The sequence below is a fragment of the Acanthaster planci genome, linkage group LG04 (genome assembly GCF_054643075.1).
Source record: "Acanthaster planci isolate LZ-2023a linkage group LG04, COTS_SCS, whole genome shotgun sequence".
Classification (NCBI taxonomy): Eukaryota; Metazoa; Echinodermata; class Asteroidea; order Valvatida; family Acanthasteridae; genus Acanthaster; species Acanthaster planci.
Window position 1 is genome coordinate 21,927,504 of NC_141780.1, and position 25,601 is coordinate 21,953,104.

At 41.1% G+C, this 25,601-nt stretch overlaps 2 protein-coding genes across 3 annotated transcripts in view; one reads left to right on the top strand and one right to left on the bottom strand.

The window, feature by feature from the left end:
• On the top strand, positions 1-21,132 carry fbh1 (F-box DNA helicase 1). Of its 2 annotated transcripts, XM_022244694.2 has the most exons (22): positions 77-126; positions 500-679; positions 1,655-3,280; positions 3,570-3,697; positions 4,300-4,423; positions 4,833-5,020; positions 5,863-5,991; positions 6,297-6,379; positions 6,807-6,885; positions 7,434-7,523; positions 8,153-8,399; positions 9,661-9,739; positions 10,395-10,481; positions 11,246-11,382; positions 11,790-11,898; positions 12,383-12,504; positions 12,818-12,881; positions 13,190-13,375; positions 14,936-15,028; positions 15,626-15,747; positions 16,045-16,173; positions 16,406-21,132. In XM_022244694.2, the coding sequence occupies exons 3-22, from the start codon at positions 1,745-1,747 to the stop codon at positions 16,493-16,495; spliced, it is 3,822 nt and encodes a 1,273-aa protein (XP_022100386.2). In that variant the 5' UTR covers positions 77-126; positions 500-679; positions 1,655-1,744; the 3' UTR covers positions 16,496-21,132. The 2 variants fall into 2 exon arrangements, with proteins under 2 accessions (XP_022100377.2, XP_022100386.2); XM_022244685.2 differs by lacking the exon at positions 500-679 and having other exon boundaries at positions 1-126.
• LOC110984476 (uncharacterized) overlaps positions 20,898-25,601 on the bottom strand; it is a 25,225-nt gene continuing 20,521 nt past the window's right edge. Inside the window, exon 5 of the mRNA XM_022244706.2 lies at positions 20,898-25,395. Within this exon, the coding sequence (XP_022100398.1) occupies positions 25,027-25,395 (369 nt within the window). The 3' untranslated portion in view covers positions 20,898-25,026. The remainder of the gene's footprint in view (positions 25,396-25,601) is intronic.

Genomic DNA, 25,601 nt, shown 5'->3' on the forward strand with positions numbered 1-25,601 from the left:
CATATTCTTGAATTGAAGTGAAAAAGAAGTCAACCACTTCCAGAAAGTCAACAGATGGCGCTATTTCAGCCCGATACGAGGTTGGATAACCGCAGACGCGACGCGTCGTGGTGACACACGAACACGGTAGGTACAAGTCACATTTTGATGATATGACTCTTAATATGAGACTTTATTTCAGCCTTGAAGCAAAAAGCAAGACACTGGAACAAGTTTACATATATAAGCTTTTCACATATAAGAGATTGGAGGAGTTGAAGTTTTTGGCAAAGAGATGGGTTGCATTGCAGTTGCTAACTACCTAACTGAGGACATATCTAGGTCAGGGGATTTCCCCGAACGTGCAATAAGTACAGACGGACCCTTCATACGGACGCCGCTTGACAACCTGTGCACAAACCCTATGGGACTGAAAATTCTAATTTTTCTAAGTAAACGGTTTGGTTTTTCCCTCCTAAATTGAATTTTTCTGGACATGTTTTTGCTTTCTGATGCCTAGTCACAGTACATCATGCTGAGGCCTGCGTCCGTATACTGTATACTCACAGTATAGTATAGGCCGTAGCCCCACAAATGGGGCAGCACGGACATCTGGGATTCTCACAAAATGACAGGTACTGCGGCAGTGAAAACAGCGCCCTTGGTGACATACTTACGCACCAGCCAGTCTGAAGATCAGGTACAATCTTTTCTTTGATCTGTACGTACACATGCGCTCATTGCAGTTGTCTTCATTGGCGCGGTGTGGTTGCTACCCGTATTTTTGTGAAACTCCCGGATGTCCGTGCTGCCCCATAGGGCTGTAGTGCTGTCTTTTACATTCTGCTCTTGTTTTTCAAAATGGCGCCGCCCGTGGTCAGCATGTAATACTACAGGCCGGGTTTTTCAAGGCGCCATACATTTGAAAATTTACGATTTTGGAAAGCTTTAGGGTGCTCGTATGAAAGTCCAAACTCTGACAAATACGCCGTTGTAAGTAAAATTGTCGAGTCATTCTCATTTCAGAAGATATTAGGATTCAAAGTTTGTGACAATCCTGCAGTTTGGATTTCAGGTGTTTAAGACATGCCTTGAAGTAGGGCTGTGGTGGCGACAGATAAGAGACAGATTGTAAAAGAGAGCCACTACAGCCGTATTTGTGGGGCTATATAGGCCTATGCATGGAGGGAGGAATATGGAACTCTCCCCCCTCGTAGGGTTTGTGCTTAAGATGTCAAGTGATATCCACGTATGGATCTCTTTTCAAGGTTTATAAAGGAGTGTGCTGGCCCATGGCTGGCCCACCTTATTGGTGTTACTGACACTTAAAAATAAGTCAGATGATGGTCTGATCTTGGGACTAGGCATCATGTAATGTTACCCCCAGAACTGTGGAGTTTGTCATCCACGTTCATTGGATTACGACAGACGACAAACCCCGCAATTCTGGGGGTAATGTAAGGTGGAATTCTTTCCAGTGGGATGGCCAGTAAGCTGATGCCATAAGTTGGGAAGGTACATTGGTTACATCACTAATACTGGCTATTGTTATATCTGTATCATTTCAGAATTACTTACAGCAGTACAAGTTTTTTTATCATCCATCTTACAACTTCTTGCCATTGATAAACATTTCTGCCTGTTGTCGAAGCAATCATTTTACTGATCCTTTCAGAGAGCTTTCCAGCTGTAAATTGGTAGATGGAAGTCATTTACATGCAGGGGAAGACAAACTCAGCCCTGTTATTGCCACTGGAAATCAAGGATGGAGGGAAAGACTTCTACCAAAGATGCTGTTGTGCATGATGATACCCATCCTTGTTCAGCGGAGGAACCCAGAGACCCAACTCGGCCACGCAGTTCTGCTCACCAGGCTTGTACCAATAACAACATCTCTTCCATTAAGGTCGAGCCATCGGATATCGCCCAGCTATCGCCTCCACTGTCATGGTTGGACAATTACGACGATGACGAGTACGATAACACAACTCGGTCACAAAGCCTTGCCGATCAAGCCTCTCCTGGCAGCAGTGCCGCTGGCATAAAGATGGAGCTGCCGGATGCCTGCAAGGTTCCTCTTTGGCCATCTTGGGTTGATGTAGGAGAACAAAGTAATCCAGATCGGCCACACAGCTCTAATAGCCAAGCCTCTACCAGTAATACTGATGCAAGCATCAAGGTCGAGCCATCCGATTTCTGCCCGATGGCCCTTGCGCCGACACAGCTCCAAGGTTCTAGTGAGTTTATTGAGACCAGCCTCCACAGTTTTGAGTCACCACCTGTGTCAGTGACAACAAGTGGGACAAAGAGGAAACGTCTCCACATGGATGCCCTGAACTGTTTCCATTTAGCTCAGACAGAAACAGGAGCCATGGCACTGAAGAACCCAGCGATCGTTAAAACGTCGAGTCTAGACTCCAACAGGGGCATGTACCCCCAGCTGCCAGGAACAACCCCACGTGGGTTGCCTCCAGCACCTCACTTCTCACAAAAAAAAAAGAAACCCATCCCCAAGAAGTTTTCTCTCAGCGAGGAGGAAACAAACAACCAAACAACGATTGAAAGGCTCTTTCCTGTCTGTCCTGGCAAGAGGGCCATGCCCAGTAGTGCATCAGCTGATAACAAGCCGTGCTCGCATCCCTTACCAGCATCAAGAACAACTGCTTTTTCTGATCATTCTTCAACCCCAACCTTCCCGAAGAAAAACCTGAACACCCAGTTTGCCTCCGTGGGACTGCCTACATCGCAAAAGCAGGCTCAGAACAACACGACGTTATCCACACATCAGCAGAACAGGTTTACTGGGACATCACTTGCCCATTCATCCAGCATTCCAAGCTCCAAAACAACCACTCCAGTGAAGATAGTCCTCTCTTCTACCAAAAGCCAGAGTTCAGACAACTCACTGGATGCAGCTATTGTTGATGTCTCCTTGACGCCGCCAAATTCCAGCCCTTCAAAGTCAGTCCAGAGCACCGACAGCAGTGACGTCGAGAGTTTTGAGAATGAGAGCTTCTTTGATGACCTTGACCCAATTCTCCTGGATGTGGATTCCTCCTCCTCTCAGCGCTCATCTTCCCAACCTGATGCCAGTGAGCCTCCCAACACCTTTGGACTGCTCGGCGAAGAACCTTCAAGATTCAGTGACCTGGATACAGATGATCAGCAACCCTTCCGAGGCTTTGACGCACTCCCTTTGGAAGTCTTAGAGAGGATATTCTGCTTTGTACCCACGATGGATGCACACCTTCGTCTCAGCCTTGTCTGCAAACGATGGAACGAAATCCTCTCAAAAGAAGACGTAAGACATTTCAAAGAATGACTCCACTTGGTTCTGCTTATCATTAGCCAATTAAGCTGCTTCACTACCTTCATAATAAGTGCCCCATAATTGAAAATAAGGAAACATCTCTCTAAAATTGTTCTGTGCTGCACTTTGAACAACTTGACTTCAATCAGAATTAGTTTAAATATATATACCCCTACCTCACATAATTTAATTTTATCAGCATTTACAAAGTTGTCCTTTTCTGGAGAAAGTACTTCCCGTAGTCCGTTACTGTGACATTTACATGGTTTTTTTTATACAGTTTATGCCATGGAAGAAGGTTTACCATCGCATGCGGATGCAGTCTCTCCCTAAAGTCCCTGAACAGCTTAATCTCTTGAGACCTGGAGCGGAGAAAAATGAAGACAATTGTCTGCTTGATCTTGTCAGGTCAGAAACCAAACACATCATCAGTAGCACATCTGGCATTGTTGTCTCTGTTGCCGAGGCACATGTAATGTTTGGAAGGAGTTTTCCCCAGTTGCGTTGTTTCTTTTGTTTCGGCTGTGTGGTTCCAAGGGGAACCAATGCCACATCTAGTGCAGTCTACTCTATTCAACATCAAGATGTGTCTCTTTCTCTGGAAACATCTTTCTGACATTCATGTACCTAAATGTACATGATGTGGTCTGTGAAAATGGCCTTCCAGTTTTACTGTTTTACTCTAAGACATAATTTAAAAACCTGCCTCCTTATTTGCTCATAAATTCTGGTATGGAGGTTGGTGACGACAAAGGTCGAACATTTCTGGAAAGAAAAGAGTGTTGCCTTTCATACAGTGTAAATGTTTAGTTTTGATGAACTATTTTCCTAGGAAAATCTTCCAATATTAAAAGTTTTAGTACAAAAAGAGACTCTAAGAAGCTGAACTGATTGTGAAGGGGTCTTTAAGTGGTGACTTAATGCCATTGACAGAATAGTTTTAACCTTATGTAAGGTAAACATTATCTTTTTACACTATATCTTACATTATTTGACACGACACGCCGCAGGAGCATGCCAGAGTTCAAAGATCGCTATGGCTCTGGTATGGACACAGACCTTCACAGACATCCCAAATACGACCTTGCCAAAGCCATCATGAAGAGCAAAGCCCCTGAGCTACTGAAATATGAGGTACTTGCAGCAATATTAATCCCCTAACCCGAGGGCATTTTGTCTCTTTTAAGTATGCCCGATGGAATATAGTTATGCAGTCCAGTTGGTCTGTTTTTTTTTTAAATAAGATAAATTAGTTATTATGTTCACATGACATTTAAGTTCCTCTCTTTTCGGGGAGCCAATTATGATGCTTACAACCAAAAAATATGTAGAGGCCCAAATAAAAAATAGACCCTGTACACTTCAATTAAGTGCATCCCATAATTTTTCATTTGCAAGCAAATTGTGGGAACAAGGTTTTTCCATGCAGGCACTTAGAAAAACGAAACAAAATAACAAAAGATAGATCGCTTTAACTTTAATTTGTTGCCCGTTTTTTTAATCCTAGATTGCTACTTATTGTATTTGGTCATTGCTTTTGTAGGAACCCAATCCCTGGTCCACCATTTGTATGCTCGTTCTCCTGTCTGAGACAGTCCAAGATGTGTATTGCATCTTGAAATGTCTTCTCCATCATACGGCATCTTGTACCACAATGGAGGTGCTGGAATGCCTGTATTGCATCGCTGCGTATCTCTGGAAGTTTAAAATCAGTTTTGAGATGAGCAGTGGGTATGTAGTTAGGCTGAGAATGATATTTGACTGGTTTACAGGGGAATTCTGCCTTTGTCTCTCAGATTGCACCAAAGGATCCCTCTCACCAACAATCAAGAGAAAGGTCGCTGGCAAAATGTCCATCATGGTTTGATAAACAATCTTTGATTCACACAAGGCAACATCAACTGCTGTTCACACCATTACATTTCAAGTCTTGATAGACCATTCAGACACATTGTCATTGCTTTTATACAAGCAGGTCGGTTGTGATCATGCCTAGCTGTGCTGCTGTTCAGGACCCTTGGAGTTTTTCCAAACAAATGCTGGCAGAGTTCTTGACAGGCTTATTATGGTAGCCATGAGCTCGTGGCGATCAGATCTGATCTTTGTTCTGATTTTTTCAGTTAAGAAAAATGAGATTAACAAGAGTATGCTGAGTGCCTTTTAGCCAAGTTGTCACCAGCAATGTTCTGGTGCCTTATCCAGGTCTTGGGTCGGGAGGAGGTAAAATGGAAATTGTTTCCCAAAAGAACTGTCTAAATTTTCTAATCTGAAAATGGCCATTCACCCTCCCCCCAAGAAAGATGTTAGTATGTGGCTTTGAATATGCTAGCACATGTAATTCTTGAAAAAAAAACCCGAAGATTTGGCAATACGGCCAGTTGCCATTCTACTCTAGTTATTCCCTTTGAATGCTCAGGGTAGCCAGCGTTCAGCAGAGTTAAATAATTTTATAAGTCACAGTCACGTTTTAATTGTTTATTCTTGTTTGGGTTTATTCTTCTTTCTGTCTGATCTTGTCTTCCTTGTGTTTTCTCTTTCCTCCGTTATTCCAACTTCCTCTTGTTAATTATTAGATACCACTATCGTGTCTACCATGCTCTGCACTTATTTGAGAACAGTCACTCCTCTGTACCATTGAAAAGGGAAGGCCCATCTGATCTTCCGACAGTAAACAGACTTGGCCTTGCGCTGCCAAGGCAGAGGTATGTCACTTGGACATTCATCCAGTAATCTTTGTACTTTAAATATGTTTGAATCAATACCTCAATACCAACAATCTTTTTTTTTTTTGGTCCTTTCTGTGATATTTGATCAGATTCACTTTTCTTGGCCTTTCACTTCAGACGGCAAATTTTGTCTATCTATATCTTACACCTCTACCAGAACTGACATGCTTTAATTGTAAGAGCTAACAGATTGCTGCTGGATCTTTAGCTGAGAAGGTCATCTTTTGTTTACAGACTGTTTATTTTGATGTGTTTTTCTGAATCTTGTTGGTTCCATTCAGCATGCCTCCAACTGATGAGCAGTGGCATATCATCAATTATGACATCAATCCTGGCAAAGTGGTCAAGGTTGTTGCTTTTGCCGGTGAGTACAGACGATGTGTGAACAAGAGTTAGCAGACTCCTCTAAAGCAGGAACTTATAAGAATAGGGAGTAATTCTTGGCTTCTCAAATTATGGGGGGATGACACCTTGACAGTGTTTCCAACTCAGATCATTTAAGCCCCTCCCCTCCAGAGGGACCAATACATGGTATAGACTGGTTACCTTGCAAAATGAATGTGGCATCTTTTTTACCTCATTGGTTGCTCTGCAGTGTATTCATTCTTCCTTTTCTATCATTTGATTGGCTACTAGAAATGACGCAAGCACCTGTATGGGGGCTTGTATATATTTAAAATGAGTTGACCTGGTGTTAGAGTTCATCAGGTCAAAAAAGCTGCTAGGATGCCACCTGACTCAGTGCCAGAGATGGAGGTCATGTTTTAAGGAGATGTTGTTATTTTACCCAGGGACTGGCAAGACAACAACCCTGGTAAAATATGCCGAGAGACGACCCAACACTTCATTTCTCTATGTGGCTTTCAACAAGTAAGACATATTGCCTCTTATGTTGTGTCAACAAGTAAAGCATGTTGGCTCTCATGTTGCGTCAGCAAGTGAAATATATCACCTCTTTGGTTGTTTCAACAAGTTAGACACCGGTATATTGCCTCTTATGTTGTGTCAACAAGCGAAATATTTTGCCTCGGTTGTTCCAACAAGTAATATGCGTTGCCTCTTGTGTTGTTTCAACAAGCGAAATATTTTGCCTCTTAGGTTGTTTTAGCATGTTTCAACAAGTACGATGTATTTCCTCTTGGTTGTTTCAACAAGTTAGACATACATTGCCTCTTATGTTGTGTCAACAAGTGAGGCATGTTGCCTCTTAGATTGTTACTTTATTTTGGGTGCCTTCTCCCATCTACACATAGAAAATAGCCCAACAGATCTTCCTCCGTAGCACTTCTGACTGGATTCACTGCATGTGTAAAAAGTTGTGCCTTTTGCATGGGAGATTGTTTATTTGGGCCAGATGGAATGCTGTGGTTACTTTTTGTGGACTGAAAAACTGTTTCAGTTTTGGTTTGTCTCCGCAGGTCAGTACAGAAACATGCCAAGGAGATCTTTCCTGGTAATGTTGAAAGCCGGACGATACATTCCCTTGCGTTCAGTGTAGTTGGGTACAAGTAAGTCGTACAGATGACCCAGAAAATTTCAGATCAGAGGACAAAAAGCTTGATTCTAAGATTCATTGATTGAGATTGGAGAGGGAGGATATTTGGAGAGGACCTCTTCAACCAGGGACTAATTTCATGGAGTGGCTCAGCAGAGCCTCAGACCAAAGTACCAGGCAAACTATAAGGCAGAGGAAAGGCTCCTTGTTCTCCGTCCTTGCCCTTCCATATTGGCACCTGTTTTGAAATTTGTGAATGGCTTTTTTTCGGCAGAAAAATATGATAAATTCCGAAGCAAAAGTGGGTGGAGGTAGGACTCGGTCCATTATCGGTTCTTGTTGAATTTCCTCAACAGTCAGTCAAAAGCTGGCTTCTCTCGCAAGAGATTTTGTTTGTCTGTGGTGTACCTTTGAACCTGCTTGTTAGTTCACCACTCAACCACACTTAGAGTTTTAAAACTTACGACAGAATTCCATGTGAATCTGATAAACAGGTCCCCAGTAATTCATCCGACTGAAGTTGGAACCCTCCAAACTTAATTTTAGAGCCATATTTGATTGATGGTGTATCAATTTCTAATCAGACTGCAGGTACCTTGATAAAGTTACACCCTGAAGTTTTGTCATTTTTCATCGGAACAGGTACAGGAACAAGCTGGTTTCGTCCCTGAATCCAGTCAACATACACTGGGCACTTCCACCGGGAGAACGCAAGGAAGTACCCTGGCTGCGTTACGCTAACCTTGTCTGCAAGACCATCAAGCGCTTCTGTGCTAGTGACAATGATTACATAACAACGCAGCACGTGCCGTCAGAGTACCACACCTATAAACAGAACGGTGATGAAGTTTTCCGGCAGAGGGTCACACTAGATCACGCACTCCAAATGGTATGTAAATATTGTCTGGCTCAAAATGAAATACAAGGAGTATTCTCTCTAGGTAAAATCTTGACTTTTCCATTTCACAAGTTGAAGTGTAATGAAATGAAAAAGTCCAGATTTTACTGAGTGATAATATTCCCCTCATTCCCACCGTTTTATGGGGGGGTCTGCTGCACATGTGTTGATGCCACCCCCATAATTGTGGGTGGTTGCCAAGCAGCACAAATCGGATCACAACTTTCTCCCCAGGTTTTGGTCTACGGAGCTCTGCTGTTCAAAATTAGGTTCTACTGTTCAAAAGCCATGGGAACGAGGATGATCCTTCTTGTTGAATAGTAAATCCCATTTCCCTATGGGAGAAAGGGACATTTTTAGCCCTGGCGTGAATGGCAGTAACAATGAATGTCACATGATGTGAGTCCACCAATCAAATGACAAGAATCTGTGTGCCAGTTATAATAGGCTGAAGACCTTATTTCCTGACCCTTCAAAGCTGAGGGTTTTTTTCTCCGTTTTTAAAACAACATCCCTGTTATTGAATTAGTGACTCATCCATCACGTGTCATGAACAGTCAGTGGTACCAGCTCCTACTTGACTCCGGACTGGTCACTTGGTCTGCTGCTGTTTGTTACCACAGACTTCAAGCTACACCAAGACAGGGTTGTAATCAAGACCCTGCAAGACCATCAGAAGTCCTCCCGTCTAAACTCAAGTCTCTAGACAAACTAACGGTTGCTTGTGACTGGTCTTGTGACTGGTCACATGACATGTCTTATGTAAGACTGAGTCAGTTTGAATGTTTGAATATTCAACTTTGCATTTGATTGAATATTCAAATATTCAGTCGTACCAGCTTCCTTCAAAAGCAGAAACAAAGGATCCGGTCGTTAACAAATTTTTAAAAAGTAATTTTTGGGCTTATTGTTGAGCATATGAATTCAGCGTCTTGTAACACCTTGAAATATGCTTTTAAAACTGAATTTAGAACCAAAAGAGTGGAATTCTTCCCTTTTCGGTTCACTGATTTTCCCCTCCGTATGTTTGAATTTACATACTTTGAATATTTGATAATCAATGGAATATTCAAATAATTGGCACGGCCTAGTTTTGTTCCTTGTCTCGTGATGGTGTTGACTACAATACTGCCCCCAGATGGTATCTTCAAGGGGTCAAGGGTCAAAGTATTGGATAATCTGTAACTATTGATCCCTTAGCTTGGTGGAAAACAAAACTGATTTGATGGTTCATTATTTGTTCTTTATACAGAAAATATCCAATGACTCCTCCTCTGTGTGGGAAAAGATGACTGAAGTCAATAACAGAGATGTTCACATAACTCATGATGGTAATTATGGAATGTGTACTCAAGAAATCTCGGACATTTTTTCCAAGGGTAAATGATCTCATCTTTGAGAGATAGAGATCGGCGTTTCCGCCATCTCGGAGATTATCCCATGGCCTTCCTCCTCGGTCAGAAAGTGGAGGAGATAGATCTTTGTAAACTGTATGCATGAGCGCCGGTGTCCAGTCTACGTTAGCTTGTGCATATTCATGACAAACCCCAAATGATATGATCTGACCAAGTTATCATGTCACTTCACACACATGGGCAAGTGTGCAGGATTGGTGTTCTTCAATAGGATTCAATCAACTGTTGTATCAACATTGGCAGACAGAGACTTGTGTTACTTTTCCAAGAAGTAGAATACTTCAAATACTAATTAATGCTAATTTTTCCTTTGTGTCAAATGGTGGAGAAAATCTTGAATCAGTGGCCTTAACCCAAGCTATAAAACCTCCAACCTCCCCCCTACCCAGTCTCTCTTTGCTGGAAATAATGGCACATGCTTTGTACTGTAACTTTCAAAGGGCATCAAGTACCCTGTGAGGTTGGGCTCTACCCTCCCCAGTCCTACAGAATCCTCCAAAATGCCTGGTGGACTTTGTAGGATCTAGGAGGGATTGCATCTGATTGCTAGTTATGAATTTTCTTGTTTCAGTGTACCTCAAGCTCTACCAACTCAAGAAGCCGTGGTATCTTGACTATGATTGTCTGCTGATTGACGAAGCTCAAGATCTGACACCAGGTGAGTGAAGAACAGCTTAGAAATTTTGATTTATAAGATATTGTTTTATGTCAGGGAGTTGTCATATGTTTCATATTGGCTATTTTAGTTTACACCAATGTGTATTTATAGACACTGTGTAATCAACATTGTCCAAAGGCTTGTAAAAATATCTGCACAAGCTCACTCGGGTGGGACTCGAACCCACAATCTCCGGCTTTATAAGTGCAGACATTTTACCACTTGACCAGACGTGGATAAGACATATCTATCTCCACATTTGTGGAACTGCCGTCTTACCATTGTCCACCACAACCTTGTCTGTGCCTGCTACAAAATTAGACCACGAGTTGGGTCTCCTTAGCTCTTGTCATTTGAGCAAAAGTGGTTAAGACGGTCCTTTTGGCACTAAGTCAATAATGATTTAGAAGAAGCAAATCTGTAAACTAGATGTATCGTCAAAGTTGCAGAGTTTGCTGTTTTGGACTGACTGATCAACTGACTGCTTTTCAATTGGGAAAATGGAATTTCCCAAAACAGGGGTGCATCCGAACGGGTCTAGTTTTGATCAACTTAACTATTATTCTCCAATGCATTTTAAAATGATGTATGCATAGAAACATTCTCAGAATTAAATATTATTAATTTATGAATATTGATTGGAAACTGAATACTTAATAAGCCAAAAAATGTGGTGATGCCAGTCACTGAAAAAATCTTAGACTTTGAAAAATTGTGACAACATCTCACTAAATGAGTCTGTAAAACCTCTGGTAACTCAACAGCCCAGCAGCATATCCTCTTGAATCAACCAGGCTCCAAGATTCTAGTCGGTGACCCCCATCAGCAGATCTACAGCTTCCGCGGTGCTACGGACACCATGAGAAGGGTACAGTGTGAGAAGACATTCCATCTAACCCAGGTCAGTGGGTCTTGCCAAAATAAATCTCATTGTCAGTTTAGCCTGATGCTGTGTGGACTATTCACATGAAGCACAGTTCGTGTGTGACTGTACAGATTGCGTACTTCCAATTTTCATCGGAATGTGTACAAATATGGAAGACCTTCCCAGGAGACCACAGATTTTCCCGCCATTAGGAGGTACCTTCCGGAGTCTGTTATTAAGAGTGAGAGCAGTTGAGGTCCACTCCGATCTCTGCTCACATGTGTTTCCTTCGTGAAGTATGCCATGCATATTCATATAAAAACAATCCCTGCATCATCAGTGTGCTGGGATTGAATTTGCTTGGCTCGAAAAGCCGGCTTTATCTGTGCAAAATGTAACATGTTTTGGCCTGATAGCTGGTCATGTAATTGGTTTGTCTACAGTCTTTCCGCTTTGGCACCGAGATTGCCTACATTGCCAACTGCTTGCTTGAGAGGGCAACCAGCCGCAGCACTCCCTCTACACAAACGCTTATTGGCAAAAGAGAACCAGGCAAGTGGTGGGAACCAGTCAAAATCACGGGAGTGGAAGTTTTTCCCTCATACTTGTTGGAGTGGTGAGATCCAAAGGTGGCGTAACTTTGGAAAGAGCTGTGCTGATTTTCAACTCTCCCAAGATTGAGGTCACCATTCATTCCACCCCCACATTGTGCTAAGCCTCCTTGATTTTTTCTTCAGCTGATGTGAAGTCGTTTTGCCTCTAGCTTTCAGAAAATCATTGAAGTGAATCAAATGCATTATAATAGCTTCTCTAAATATATTGTAATGTACCTACAAAATCTGTAAATTGGGAAATAATGAACCTTCCCCTGAAATTTTCTGCGCTGAATACAGTTGCCCAGAATTGGGAAACATAGTAGAACTGATTTGTTATCTAAAATAGTTAATGAAAATTATTTTTCTTTGAGCAGAATTGCACAAACTTTTGAAGTGTAATTTCATTCAAATTTCACACCTGGGACTTCTTACCGGCACAGGTCACATTGATGGAGAAGAGATTGGTAAAGTGGCCATTATAACACGCACCAATGTCACATTGTTCAAGGAAGCTGTCAGGATTGTTGAGACTGATTCCACAACCTCAATAGCATTTGCAGGGGTAAGATACAAAGGGCTTTTTTTGTGAGAAATCATTGATATTTTCGTCATTTACAGTCTTTGTTCACCCTTATTGTTTGTATTTTGGAGCCTTTTGTATGCTAAATAGAATACCCCTTTTGACGAGGAGACAAATTCTTCAACAGTTATAAACTGATTCTTGAATACAAAAGTGCAGTTGGCAAGAGTAGATGTTATGTGTTCATGTTTTCATTTTGCTTTGTTCTGTATTTTGTTTCTTTCGTGCATAAGTACTGTTTGTTAGGTCAGCACTCATAAATTGATATTAAAAGTCTTGGTATTCATTTCTGCAGGGCATTGGCAATTATGGTCTGGACGTAATTCTGGATATTTATCAACTGCAGCAGCCAGAGCAGAGTACGTTTCCGTTCGGTCATTATTCAGATTCTGGAAAAATATCACAGTTTTGGAATAACCATGATCCAATTCCATTGCTCTACAAACCAAACAACTCGATGCAAACTGCCCTAGCAGAGAATATTGAATCTTTGACTTGCTGCAAGTAAAACCTTGAACAAAGACCCATTGTCATGAATCAAAAAGTGTAATCCTTCTTCCTACGTTTTCCAACACCCTAATTCTTTTTGGCCGAACACATCACATTAACCTTTCAAGGGAATGAAAGCAAAAGTTGTCTCACAAGTTTGTATTTTGTTATTGTTTAGAACGGGCATTCATCAAGAACAAATACATCTGGAGCCATAAGAACTTTGGCGCACTCAAGCAACATGCCATGGAGACGGATGATATCGATCTGATGAACAAAATTAAAATAGTTGATATGTACAACATTCGCATCCCGGAGATTGTTGAAAAAATCCAGAGTAGGACCAGGCAAGAGGGCATGGCAGGTAGGAAGAAGCCGCAACCATGTCCAATTTACTTGGCTATGGCTTTGAATAGCATGCATGTGTAACCTGGAAATTTGCCCCGCTAACTTAATACCTAAGAATTTGGGCAAGTAACAAGATCTGAAGACACCTGGTTCAGGAAGACTGGGTCGCGATTTATTTGGGAGGTCAGGACAAAGTTAAAAAAATGAAAAAATGGAAATGTGATAACAACCCAATACCGTGCCACCAGTGGATTACTCGAGTGACCAATCCGGCACAAAATTGCCTATAATCATAGCCAAATAATCTGGATATGGCTAAAGTCTCCTTGTATTAATAAGCTTTCTGTGTAGGAACGGGGTATAGTACATTTTAGTGCAAGCTAGCTGCAGATAGTTTGTATGAAATATTGGCTCGTGTTGTTCGTATGATTACATGTTATGACACCAAGCAAATCACTTCACCCCTACATGCCCCTCTCCACCCAGGTGTAAGTGGTTCCCAGTAAGGGCAGTTACAGTAATTATGTTGAGTCAATTACATATGGCGGCATTGTTATAGTGTACTCCCCAGGGAGCTGAGATGGTTTCGGGAGTGTTCAGATGTCGTTAACCAAGTATACCTTTGAATGACAGATACTGTTAAAAATTGTGTGCCGTACAAATGCTTGATATTACCATTGTTGTTATGTATGTCAGGTGATTTACCATTGTTGTTATGTATGTCAGGTGATTTACCATTGTTGTTATGTATGTCAGGTGATTTACCATTGTTGTTATGTATGTCAGGTGATTTACCATTGTTGTTATGTATGTCAGGTGATTTACCATTGTTTTTATGTATGTCAGGTGATTTACCATTGTTGTTATGTATGTCAGGTGATTTACCATTGTTGTTATGTATGTCAGGTGATTTACCATTGTTTTTATGTATGTCAGGTGATTTACCATTGTTGTTATGTATGTCAGGTGATTTACCATTGTTGTTATGTATGTCAGGTGATTATGTGAAAATGTGTGATACAATTAGGCCATGATTTTTCAGTAATGTTGATTTGGTTGCATCAGGCAGAACAAGTTTTAGCTCATTTTCTAGTTTAATCTCTCATTATCTGATGAGATTTGATGAGAACTGTTGACAATTCCCATTAACCGCCATCATGGCAAATTCTCGTAAAGGCCTGCTAGTGTTTACTCAAAATTGGTTCTGTCAAGTTGACTGGGTAGGTCACATATAACAATATGTGTTAGCTCCATAGTTTTTATTGTATCATTGGAGGTTGCACACCAGACGACCAATTTCTACTTGAATGTGCTGAAGGGAGCCCTCTATATGTACAGTATTTGGCTGTTTATTTAATGACCTGACCTGTTTCTTGCCAAAGAAATCTTTTGAAGATTTTGCGCTGTTTCTAACCGAAGCATTGTGAAGCTGCTGCATTTTGTCAGGATGTGGACTGTTAGGTGCATGTTTCAACAATCTTCTTTGTGTCAGTGTTGGATATAGTAGGCTTTGACTGCAAAGCAGGATTTTTTGTTTCTAAGTTTGGCTTGCTTTTGTGGTCTTTCCCTCTCACAGATGTCATCCTCACCACTGCTCACAAGGCAAAAGGGCTGGAGTTTGAAACGGTCATGTTCACCGACGACTTTGGAATAAGTACTACCAGGCTAAGTAAGTTGGTGAATTGAACAGTGAAACCGAGGTGTTGGGGCATGCATACGCATAAAAGATGATTGAAAAGAGCTGTGGTCTTCTCTGCAACTTGTTATTCAGAAAACAGCATCTTTAATCCATTTCATGCCGGAGAATCTAGCCACTGACAGGAATTTGCTGTGAATCTTTACAAGGTGTGGCTAGCAGGTGAAACCGTGCCGTCAAGCTAATTACTTAAAGTCTCCCAGTGTGGAGTTATTGTTTTTATACACACACGCACTCGTTTTCTGACAAGTTATAGTGAGAAGTAGTGTACAAACATTTGCCCAAATGACTTTGGAATTCTGAAATTGTGGCATTTGAATTCATTTTGAAAGTTCGTAGATTTGTTTTCTCTTATTTCGGAATTGTGTATTTTGGCACAAAATGTCACAATGATAAACCATCTTTGATGACTGTCACTGGAGTGGTCATACTGTATTGAACAAAAGAAAAACAGGTGTTTAAATGGTTCAAATGCGAACCAAACAAATCCCACGGAAACTTGGTACCAGATCCATCCTTGATCTTCTCTGATTAGTTCTGTTTTTTTTTGGTTCGGTATTGCTTGAACAGGTCCACTGTGCACAATGGAAGGAGATGAGTTGAACCTGGTATACGTGGCCATCACCAGAGCCAGGAAGAGTCTAGTACTCACCAACAGCTTGATCAAATTCATCGGCGAGCGACCTACATGGGTAAGTTGGGAAAGTTGGAAGTATAAAAAACACCAACCGACAATAGATTGAAATAGTGAGACACCTGGTATGTACACAACAGTCGAACTGTAATATACCTAGGCCTAGATTGTGAGAAATCTACTGTCTCGGTTGTTCTGATGAGGCTGTTAAATTATTTCAAATGGTTTATTATTAACCCCAGTTCCCTTGGCATTTTACTAGGGACTTTCCCAAAGGGACCGTGAAGTAAGCTACCTGCCACGACTTGTGCATCTTATGTAGCTTTGATTTCTTTTTCTGTCGTCATCTTCCTAGGAGAAGTTTGTCCACCCGGCACCAGTGATGCCCTCCAGTGGTGCCATCACTCCTTGTGTCTGCATTAATTGTCACACACACATCCACGGGGACTGTGCCATGCTGCTCCAGAGAAAAGCCTGCAAATTGGTAAGTCTTTCTCTCTGTGGTGTTGTTTTGTAGATTGTCACCATCAAATCCTTGCCTGACACCACTAACGGTGGTAAACATGCTAAAACTCATTAAGCCATGCATTGGGGTTGAGTTGCAATAGGTTATTGGTTTGTTTGGGGCTGAATTTGGACTGGATCGTTGGTTTACTTCTTTTTTTTTAAATACAGCTTGGACTTACCCTTGTGATGATCTCCTTGTCTTTATTCAGGCCTATCCATCAACCACACGGAAGGGTGGGATTTGTTGCAGAAAGTGCTCCATTAAGCTATGTCCAACCTTCTCTTGTTTGCTCGGATAAGACATTAAAAGTTTACTGTCCAACATCGCGGTGAGAGAAACATGTAGAGATGGAAGAGTTTATTTTTAATGATGCCTTATATGATTAAAAATTAGTCAGGGCTGCCACACCAGTCAAACAACAAGACTGACTTTTGACTTGAGTGTAGTTTGGGTATCAGACCACGTACAGTTTTGAGCTGAGCAGACCATATTCTGGCAATGGAGCCTTGGCCCACTGGATGAAGCTCATAAGCTCCAAGCTGGCAAAGAGAATATTGAAATAAGAAGCAGAATGTGTCTGAAATATTGATTCCTTACCAGGAGTTTCTATGCCCGTGGAAACACTGACATACCTTGGTTGTGAAAATGGGCTGAAGGTTGGCTAAGTTTTTCTGTTCCAATCAGCACAATTACCATTCATTAGCTTCAGGACGTTGCCCCGGTTCCCACCAACATCAGCAGCATGGTATCTGAATTACAAGATGTGATTTTGCAGGATTGCATGTGACTGCTTCCCATTGAATAGTAGAAGCTACATGTGTTGCACACAAGAAATGAAAGCGTTCTAATGAATTGGTTCAATCATCGGCACTGTTTCATCGAGCTGCCATGCGGAAAACATTTCGAAATAAATTTTGAAAAGGTGCAAACTGCTCATACAACCAAACCTCACAAGTAACTTTGGCAATCAGAAAGTGATACTACGTGAACCGTTCTGTATTTTGAGGAAATGAATCGGTTCTTCTTAGTGAATGAATGTTTTTATTTGTAACCTTTACATCCAAGAAAGTGGCACTGCTCTAATGTTTTGGTGTTATTGTAACTTCAGTTACAAGATATCTTCATCTTTGTAAAGTAAAATGCCGTATTTTTATAGTACTGATAATGCATGCAGTAGGAAGCAGCCTATCAGCCAATCACAACATGCATTCAAAGTCGGTAACAAGTCTTCTGATTGGATCACTGGTTCACACTCATGTTTAAACTGAGATCTTCTGATTAGTGCAATTTTTTAAAATTTACCTGTTTCAAAAATAGCCTATAATGTCACAAAGTATTACCATGGCAAAATCCATGTGATCTGTAAGGGATAAAATCCCTGAAGTAGAGTCTTCCAGCTGTGTATTTTTATTGATCACACAATAAAGATTTATATTGCGGTGATGTTGTTAATACATCATTTGTTATTGGGAAATGAAAAGCAATCATGGAAGATGTTTTCATCTTTACGGTTTCTTTTTTTTCCAAAAATGACATTGGCAGTCCTCTTACAGGTAAATAAGATAAAGGTGCTACAGAAGAATTATTGTGCTTACAAAATTAAACAAAGTTCCAGGAAAAAAAACGGAGGTTCTCAAAGGTTAGGGAACTTTTCAAAAGTAAAAAAAAAGATTTATGGCCAGCTGTTTAGCCACAAAACTTGCCAGTCATAGAAAATAGTATTTATGTAGCGGTCCGGCCCCCTGGCCAATCACTCGGGGGCGGCGGTCCGTCCGCCACTGAAGGGGGAATTGGAGGCCAGGCAGGCAAAAAGAAAGTTCAGCAGACACTGAAAGACTTGGGTGTTCAAGCGGACTGGATTTCTTTTATAATCACAACTGCTTGGACAATTAAACCGGTGCTAATCTATGTGATTCCCGGCTGAGCCATCACAACGTCCATTCACCCAGTCATCTCACACAGCACCTCCCGCTTTCCCGAAAAAAAACTTGGGAAACTCGCCCAACTTCAGTGCCGCCAAAAAGTATCACATTGGAGGCCACTTCCGGCCGACAGGCAAGACTTACAGAAAAAACTTGTACTGTACATTCTGTGCACCCACGTGGGCCAATCATGCCTTGAAGACGTGCACAAGGTTCAAAGGTCACACAATTCGCTAAATTAACGGGGAATTCCCAGATCCCTACATTTATAGTATATTTTATTCCTGGCAGAGGGACGTTCAGGCAGTGTTCCTCCCTGAAATCGCATCATTGCTGGCTTTAAACACCCCTCTGCTGGCTAGCAAACTATACATACAAATGTACTTGGTAAAAGTAAGTTAGCAACTAAAATGCGTAAAGTGTATTACTCATTGCTGATACTCGGTATCCTCTAAGCAATATTTGCTGCTTAGAATAGTAACTCCATAAAGTTTGACGGAGATAGAGTTTCATGCAGGTTACTGTCCCCAGCCACTTTGTCCGTTCCAGATAATATAATTTCTGCCAGATCATGTGATCCTTAGACAAGGGCGGATCCAGAGCCAAATTTTTTCTTGGGGGGGGGCTGCAAACAATGTTCATGTCAACTTTAATTTCCTTTCTAAGGATTGTGGCTACATTTTGGAGCTTTGTACATGCTTTTGAATAGAAGGGAAAGAAAGTACAACCCCCCCAAAAAATCCCCTTTCATCATTAAAAAATCTCTAGGGTGGGGGGGAGCATGGCCTCTTGACGTGGCCCCTCCCATCTGCCCTTGTCCCTTGATAATAGATATATTTTTGCATATGGTAACCTGTGGAATCTATTTCATTATTAAGGGTTATGATATTCGGAATGGTTTTGCCTACCATTCCTGCTGCTTCAAGAATCATGTTGCTTGTCTGGCAGTAATACGATGACAGGTCCAAAATGGCTTGTGTCATCGGTATACAGGTGCATTGACGTACCAGGAGAAAATACACTGTGGAAGATCATGCCTAAAAGGGTTTTTAAAGGGGATCTTACCATTGATCCTTGTGGATTTTGAGATGGAACCATTGCAGTCTATCAAAATTGGCCAAAAAAATTTAAAATATTCCGTGCTGAAAAGCCAGAACAGTTGTATCCGTGCAACAGCACTAGTTGGGATTTCATTCCAAGCCTGTGTCCAAATAAGATGATTAGATTGGCCAGCCAGTTATAGTCAGGAGGAGACTTTGGGAAAACTAGAGTAAAAATATTTACCCAGAAGAGGCAAAGTGGATTTGATGACCATTTAAAGATGTGATAGTGGATATGACTTTATCAACAAGGTCCCAGCATTACAGCTTCTTTACCCCAATCGCTGGTGCCAGAAGTGGGGGGGGGCCCAAGGATGCCAACTTCCCCCCCCCCTTTGAAAATGATTCCATCGCCGTTGACCCCAATCATGTTGAAAGCGTATATTCAGAAGTCAACCAGATGGCAAAACATGTCTTGCAGTCATTTCATCAGCAACTTGTCCTAATTATGGGCCCCGCACAAATCACACCCACCCAATCCTCAGTCTGTTCTGAATGCAAATGAATATCACCTTCTTGGATTTCAGAAGGAAATGTGATCTGGGGTGATTTTCTCTAGTGACTGGCTGGCTATTGAGGTTCATGACACTGGCTTTTAGTCCACACCAGACTTGTTTACACATAATTACATTTTGGTGAAGTAATGTAGACAGTCATGACTACGCATGGTTCCCCTAATGTATATGGGCGGGGTTTCAAACGTACGGAGGGGGAAAAAACAATTATTTATTCAGGTGGCCACAAACGACCGGCATAACAGGTGACATTGTCTTAGCAATCAGAGGATGCTAAGTCACCCTTACTTGTGTAAATCATAACAACATTAATCTGTAAGCCGTGTAAACTTTTTTGTGACAGGTTACACAAAGGTATGTCAGACATACATAGGTTTTTATACCATCAAATGGATGTGTAGTCTGGCCAGGGGCTTTTGTTCTCATGATAGTTCGGATTTACTAAAAGCATAGGGGTGGATGCGTTGCAGAGTTGACGCTGTCAAACTGAGATTTAAAGGAGGGCTTTGAAGTTGTATTATGGAACAACTAGCAGGCAGCGTAACTGGAAACTTTTGATTTCATGCACTGTTGGTAAATAAACAGCATCTGCAGTCAGTACAAGGGGGCAAGAGGTGGATCCTTTTCATTGTAATTATTTTATGCCAGGTACATGGAGTTCAGTTCCCCTTGGGGTTCACTGACTGAAGTTAAGTAACTATTCCGAATAACTGTACCATTTTTCTTAAATTGATTATTTGGTGAACATATGTGCTTCAAGTCATTTACTCTGGCATTTTAAATGGGGCCAAGAGATAGTGGGGAGGGTAGATGTCCTCAGGGTGGGGTATGAGGGAGGTTTTTTTTCAAAAGTTAAACGATAATGGACACGTAGAAACTTGTATCTTCTCCGAGTAGTTCCTCTTAGTTCCTCTTACCCGCAAAGAGAAGACTGATGGGGATAGTTTCAACTTTGGACGGGCACAAGCGCAGAGACCACACGGTCCACCAGAAACTGGCTGCACTGCATTGCCATTGTATTAAATGGTTAACTTTTGACAAAAACAGGGAACTTTTTCACACACTGCATTAATTTTGCGAATTGATGTCTGCCACCATCGTACTGAAACAAGAGAAGGTGCTGCCTTTTTTCATGAACACGGAACAGAATGATGACACATGGATTGGGGGACCAGTTTCTTGCGTATTTTAATGAACTCCCTAGTGGAGATGTACAAAGAGACATGACGTAGGTGTTATCTCCAAAGTTGTTTTCTTTTTGTTTTTGTTTTCTCCCATTTGAGTTGCTATGTAACACTAACATGTCAAGACAATACTCACAAATCTACAAAATAAAAAATATTTGATTTGAAGCAACAAGATTTGCAGTAAATGTACAGTGATAACGAAAAAAAAAAAGACTAGAAAGCTTGTATAATACTAACACTTTGGTATTCAAAACACTCTAAAATGGCATGAGACAATTCACAAGGGAAATGTTCTGTATCTACAAAAATGGCAAGGATCAAGTTCTCTCTGTTCAGCTCATCAATGATATCAAATCATATTACCAGAATACTGTGCATGCACACTGTAAAGCCAATCTACTTGTCTTGTGTAATTTCACCTAATGGTTTTTTTTTCGTCTTTTTTACTTCACAGGGAATCTGTGACCCCATTCGATGAGAACAAACCTCAACATGGAAATACTTGTCACATTTACAGGCCCAAATTTTTTTCAAGCATTTAAAATTCCTTTTGTGTCATAGTGTAGTTAAAAACAGCAATGCTCGCCATCAATATTGTCAAAATGAAACAAAATGAATGTCACTTAACAGTTCCGCCTCTGCTCTGAATCAATAAGTTAAAGCCTAATTTAGTAGGTATGCAATTAATCAAAGTTACACTGCCAACGGTGCAACAAGCTGGTGTATTTTCATACTCAAATTCCATTTTTTTATCTCCCACTTCCGGGGGAAAAAACTACTTTCATTTGATACATCGACCAAGTCTTCCCCAAGAAAAACTGGCCGATTACCGTTTCAAGTTAGATCAAGTTCCTGACACAGCATGATTCAAATCTAACAATCGTATCACAAGGATCAATTTAAAATATACAATTCATCTAGAAGGCTCTACAAGCTACGCAGCATAAATACCTAAGACCTAAAACACAGACTGGAGATTGGCCCATATTAAAAAAAAAAAGTCTTTAGCCAAAAATACAATCAGAAATGCCCATTATTTTTCCTTTACTATCTTCTGATTAAAGCTGTTGATTCTACAGTGGCCTGCTTTACTCACATTTGCTAAAAAAATATTAACATTTTGGGCCCTTTTGCTCAATTTTTTTTCTCCTTTTGGCAGTGTTCATTCCTGATAAGGATTGTAAATTATTTACTCATTTAATTCCACTTTTTATTTGACAACCACTACAAAGAATGGGGAAAGAACTGATTAAATATTTATCGCAGAAAAAAGGGCAGAATCACGCCTCCTTCAGGTAATTTCTGTATTGTGGGATAACAAGTAACTGGCATTTATAAAACTTTAAACAGTTGCCAATCAGTGAATACGAAAAAAGTCACCCATCTTGGCAATTTACATAATTGCTTTCAATGTATACATACATATTTCATAAAGGGGGTGGGGAGAGGGACTTCTTTCCAAATGTTAATAACATGGCAATGTTTCAAGGTAACGAACAGTTGGGAAATAAGGTTGGATTTATTTCATAGTTCAAGAAGCAAAACTGGCCTGAATGTAAAGTTAGAGGAATACAGGGTTGTTACATACAAAAATTACCTTTACACAAATTACTGTCTACGATTACTCTTCAAGTTTACAAGGTCTGAAGAATTGGGGGTATTTCCACAAATATTTATACACTTCCTTGTGTTTTAAAAGATCCTACGAACAGGACAGTCAAAAAAGGTTCATATCTACAACTGTATTACCTCAAGACATATCCACATCATGGCACGATTTCATTGTGGTCATTGTCTCAAAACACAATCTTTTTGTTTCTCAAGAATACACCCTACACATAGAGTATGACCCAGGAATCTACTAGCTCTTTTGTAATTTCAAGTTGGCGGGACTTAAGGGTTGACAGATCGATAGCCATAGCAACAGATTTGAAATTACTCAATAGCCCCTCCGCAACATTCACCCCTTTGTGTCAGAGGAAGACAAGATGCAGAAAAATGCAAAGAATACTCAAACTAACGTCCTTTTAAAATTTTTGTTTGTTGTCTATTTAGCTTTCTGCTATCTTTGGAAGGAGATGACAAGGGATTACAGAAATAATTGTGTGAACAGGGAATTGTTGTGCCAAACATGCTGGCATGACTGTTACACAACATATTATTTTTTCTTTGATTTATTCAACTGGAGTTGAGCTCAGTGCAGTGCCGTGCATGTAAGAAGCAGGCCTTGATGGTAAAAGGGTGTATTTCAATGGCCTTGAGAGGCTTAGCGATTTGTCGACCACAAGGACATGAGGGTACAATGCTAAAACACAATGTACAAGTTTTCAAACACAAGACATCAATGCACAATTACATATCTGAAATACAAGGCTTGCTTATTCAACAAAGACGTGACCAGCTTAGAGTTAACCTCTGACCTCCACTACCACTATCAGCTTTAGTTTCAAGCACTAATTATCAGTTTGTTTGTTTTTTTACATTCATGTTTCTACCTTGAGCCATTCCGGTACTTGATTAGTAGCACTTAGTCACTAGACATTGCAGATATTCACAGCGTACCTCACTCAATCCACTTGTCCACGTCCTTTCTTAAAATTTTAAACCAATGCCGTTAAATTGGTTTTATTTAAATGACGGAATTCTCCCTGTCAATGCCTACTAGATATTCTCTCAGATAAAGCCCAATGCTGCTACACATTCCAATAAAAAAAAGGAACAAAACAGCCACCAGGTATTAAAATAGACTTGCAGATCTAAACACATATCTTCATGGCCGCCAGCGTTGTCCCAAACAACAGAAATAGAACTTTTCTGGAACCGACGTGTCTGGAACGACACAGCCTTATCTGTTAAGTACAATACACACAACTTGTCAGCACCACCGAGTTTATCTTTCCGCAATTTATTGCTTTGTTTGTTTCTTTTTTTCTTTACAAGCTCATTGTTATTCTTTCTTAAAAGTCACATCAATGTCAAATTAAGGTCGTGGAATTGAAACTTTCGGCTACATCCGTTGAATGAGTTCATTAAAAAAAAAAGTAGAAATATAAGCGATTTATAGTTGTATAAAATGCCCTTGACAGTGTTATATCGGATTAGGCATGGTGATGCTTTAAGTATGACAACCCATCATTAAAAAAGACTCATAAAATTTCAGTTAAAAATCTTGCAGGGGTAATGGAGCAGTTAAGCTGGACTTGTGCAAGGCTGAAAATGTAATTGAACTGTTGGAAGAAAATATCATGGACGAAACAAACAAAACACAAGTGTTGCGTTCCGACTGTGGACACCTCGAGGGAGCCATCTCTAACAGCACACTTTAAAACGGCTACAAATTGACTACGGCAAGTAAAAATAACCAATAAAAAAGAAACAAAAATAATCCAAGCAACATATCGACAAAGCTACATTACGCAGGCTTCGAAATTGCTTTTACAGCTTTACATGGCTAAAATCAACAATGCCAACAGTGCACACCACTAAGGGACGCCAACAGTGCACACCACTAAGCGAGGCCAACAGTGCACACCACTAAGCGAGGCCATTTGCGCTCGGTTCTGCTCTCTACATCCCGAGTGGAATCCAGACATGACATTTCTTTGGACAGCAAGGCGTGGAAAAGAATTCACTGGGCACTGCCAGCTGACATCATGAAGACAGAACCGACCCACGGATTGGAGGAAGAATGCCTAGAGTGGGAATGCACCATGAAATGGATTTACTGACAAACCAGTAAACAACGTGCATTAACTAGCCACTCAACATAATGACTTTTTTGGTTCAAAGCTGAAGGAAACAGGATGTAAGCTTGAGGTTTTTTGAAGCCCTAATCACCCTCAACAGGTGAGAGATCAAGCACTGGCAGGATTAATCTAACTATTCCGCCTTTCCCAAGCCACGGATGTTCCTCTCTCCCAGTTGATAACTTTACTGTGCTTGGACAAAAGCAATAATGATAGAGCCTCGCTAGAGCCGTAGTCTGTTTCCAACTTATCTTGAGACACAAATGGCCTGGCGTTATTTGTCACTGAATTACAATATGGAACAGTCTGTTATTGACACGAGTAAGGGAGGCGGGAGAGATAGTGGCTTGAGGACGGCCTTACTCGTCTCCATATTCCAGATCGTCGTCATCTTCATCATCGTATTCATCGTCGTCGTCATCGTCTGGCTGCGGCGCTGTCTGGGGGTGGTGATGCTGCTGAGCCTGCTGCTGTTGTTGCATGTGCATCCTCTGCAGCTGCATCTGCTGGTGGGCAGCGGCGGCCTGCGCACTGCCATTGTAGCTGTTGGCTATGCCCAGCCCCACCTGACCAAACTGCTGCTGCTGTTGCCGGTGCTGCTGTTGGGCTTGGTGTTGCTGCTGGGCTTGTTGCTGTACCTGTTGTTGCTGCATGGTGGCAGCTTGCATGTGGCTCATGCTTGGCTGAGAGGACTGAGTTGGTGCTTTGTGGGGCTCTGGAATACCCTTCTACAAATGACACAAGAAAAAGTTAAAAAAAAAAACATTTCTTTCTTATGCATACATTAATACAGAAGGCTATGTCAAGGTCTCCTCGATCAATCTCAAGCTGAAGTGCACCCTCCCAAGCAAAGAAGAGACAGAGATGGGAAATTTCTCACAAGCGAACACCATGAACTCATACAAAATTGACTGTGTGTCCCTCGAAAAATGGC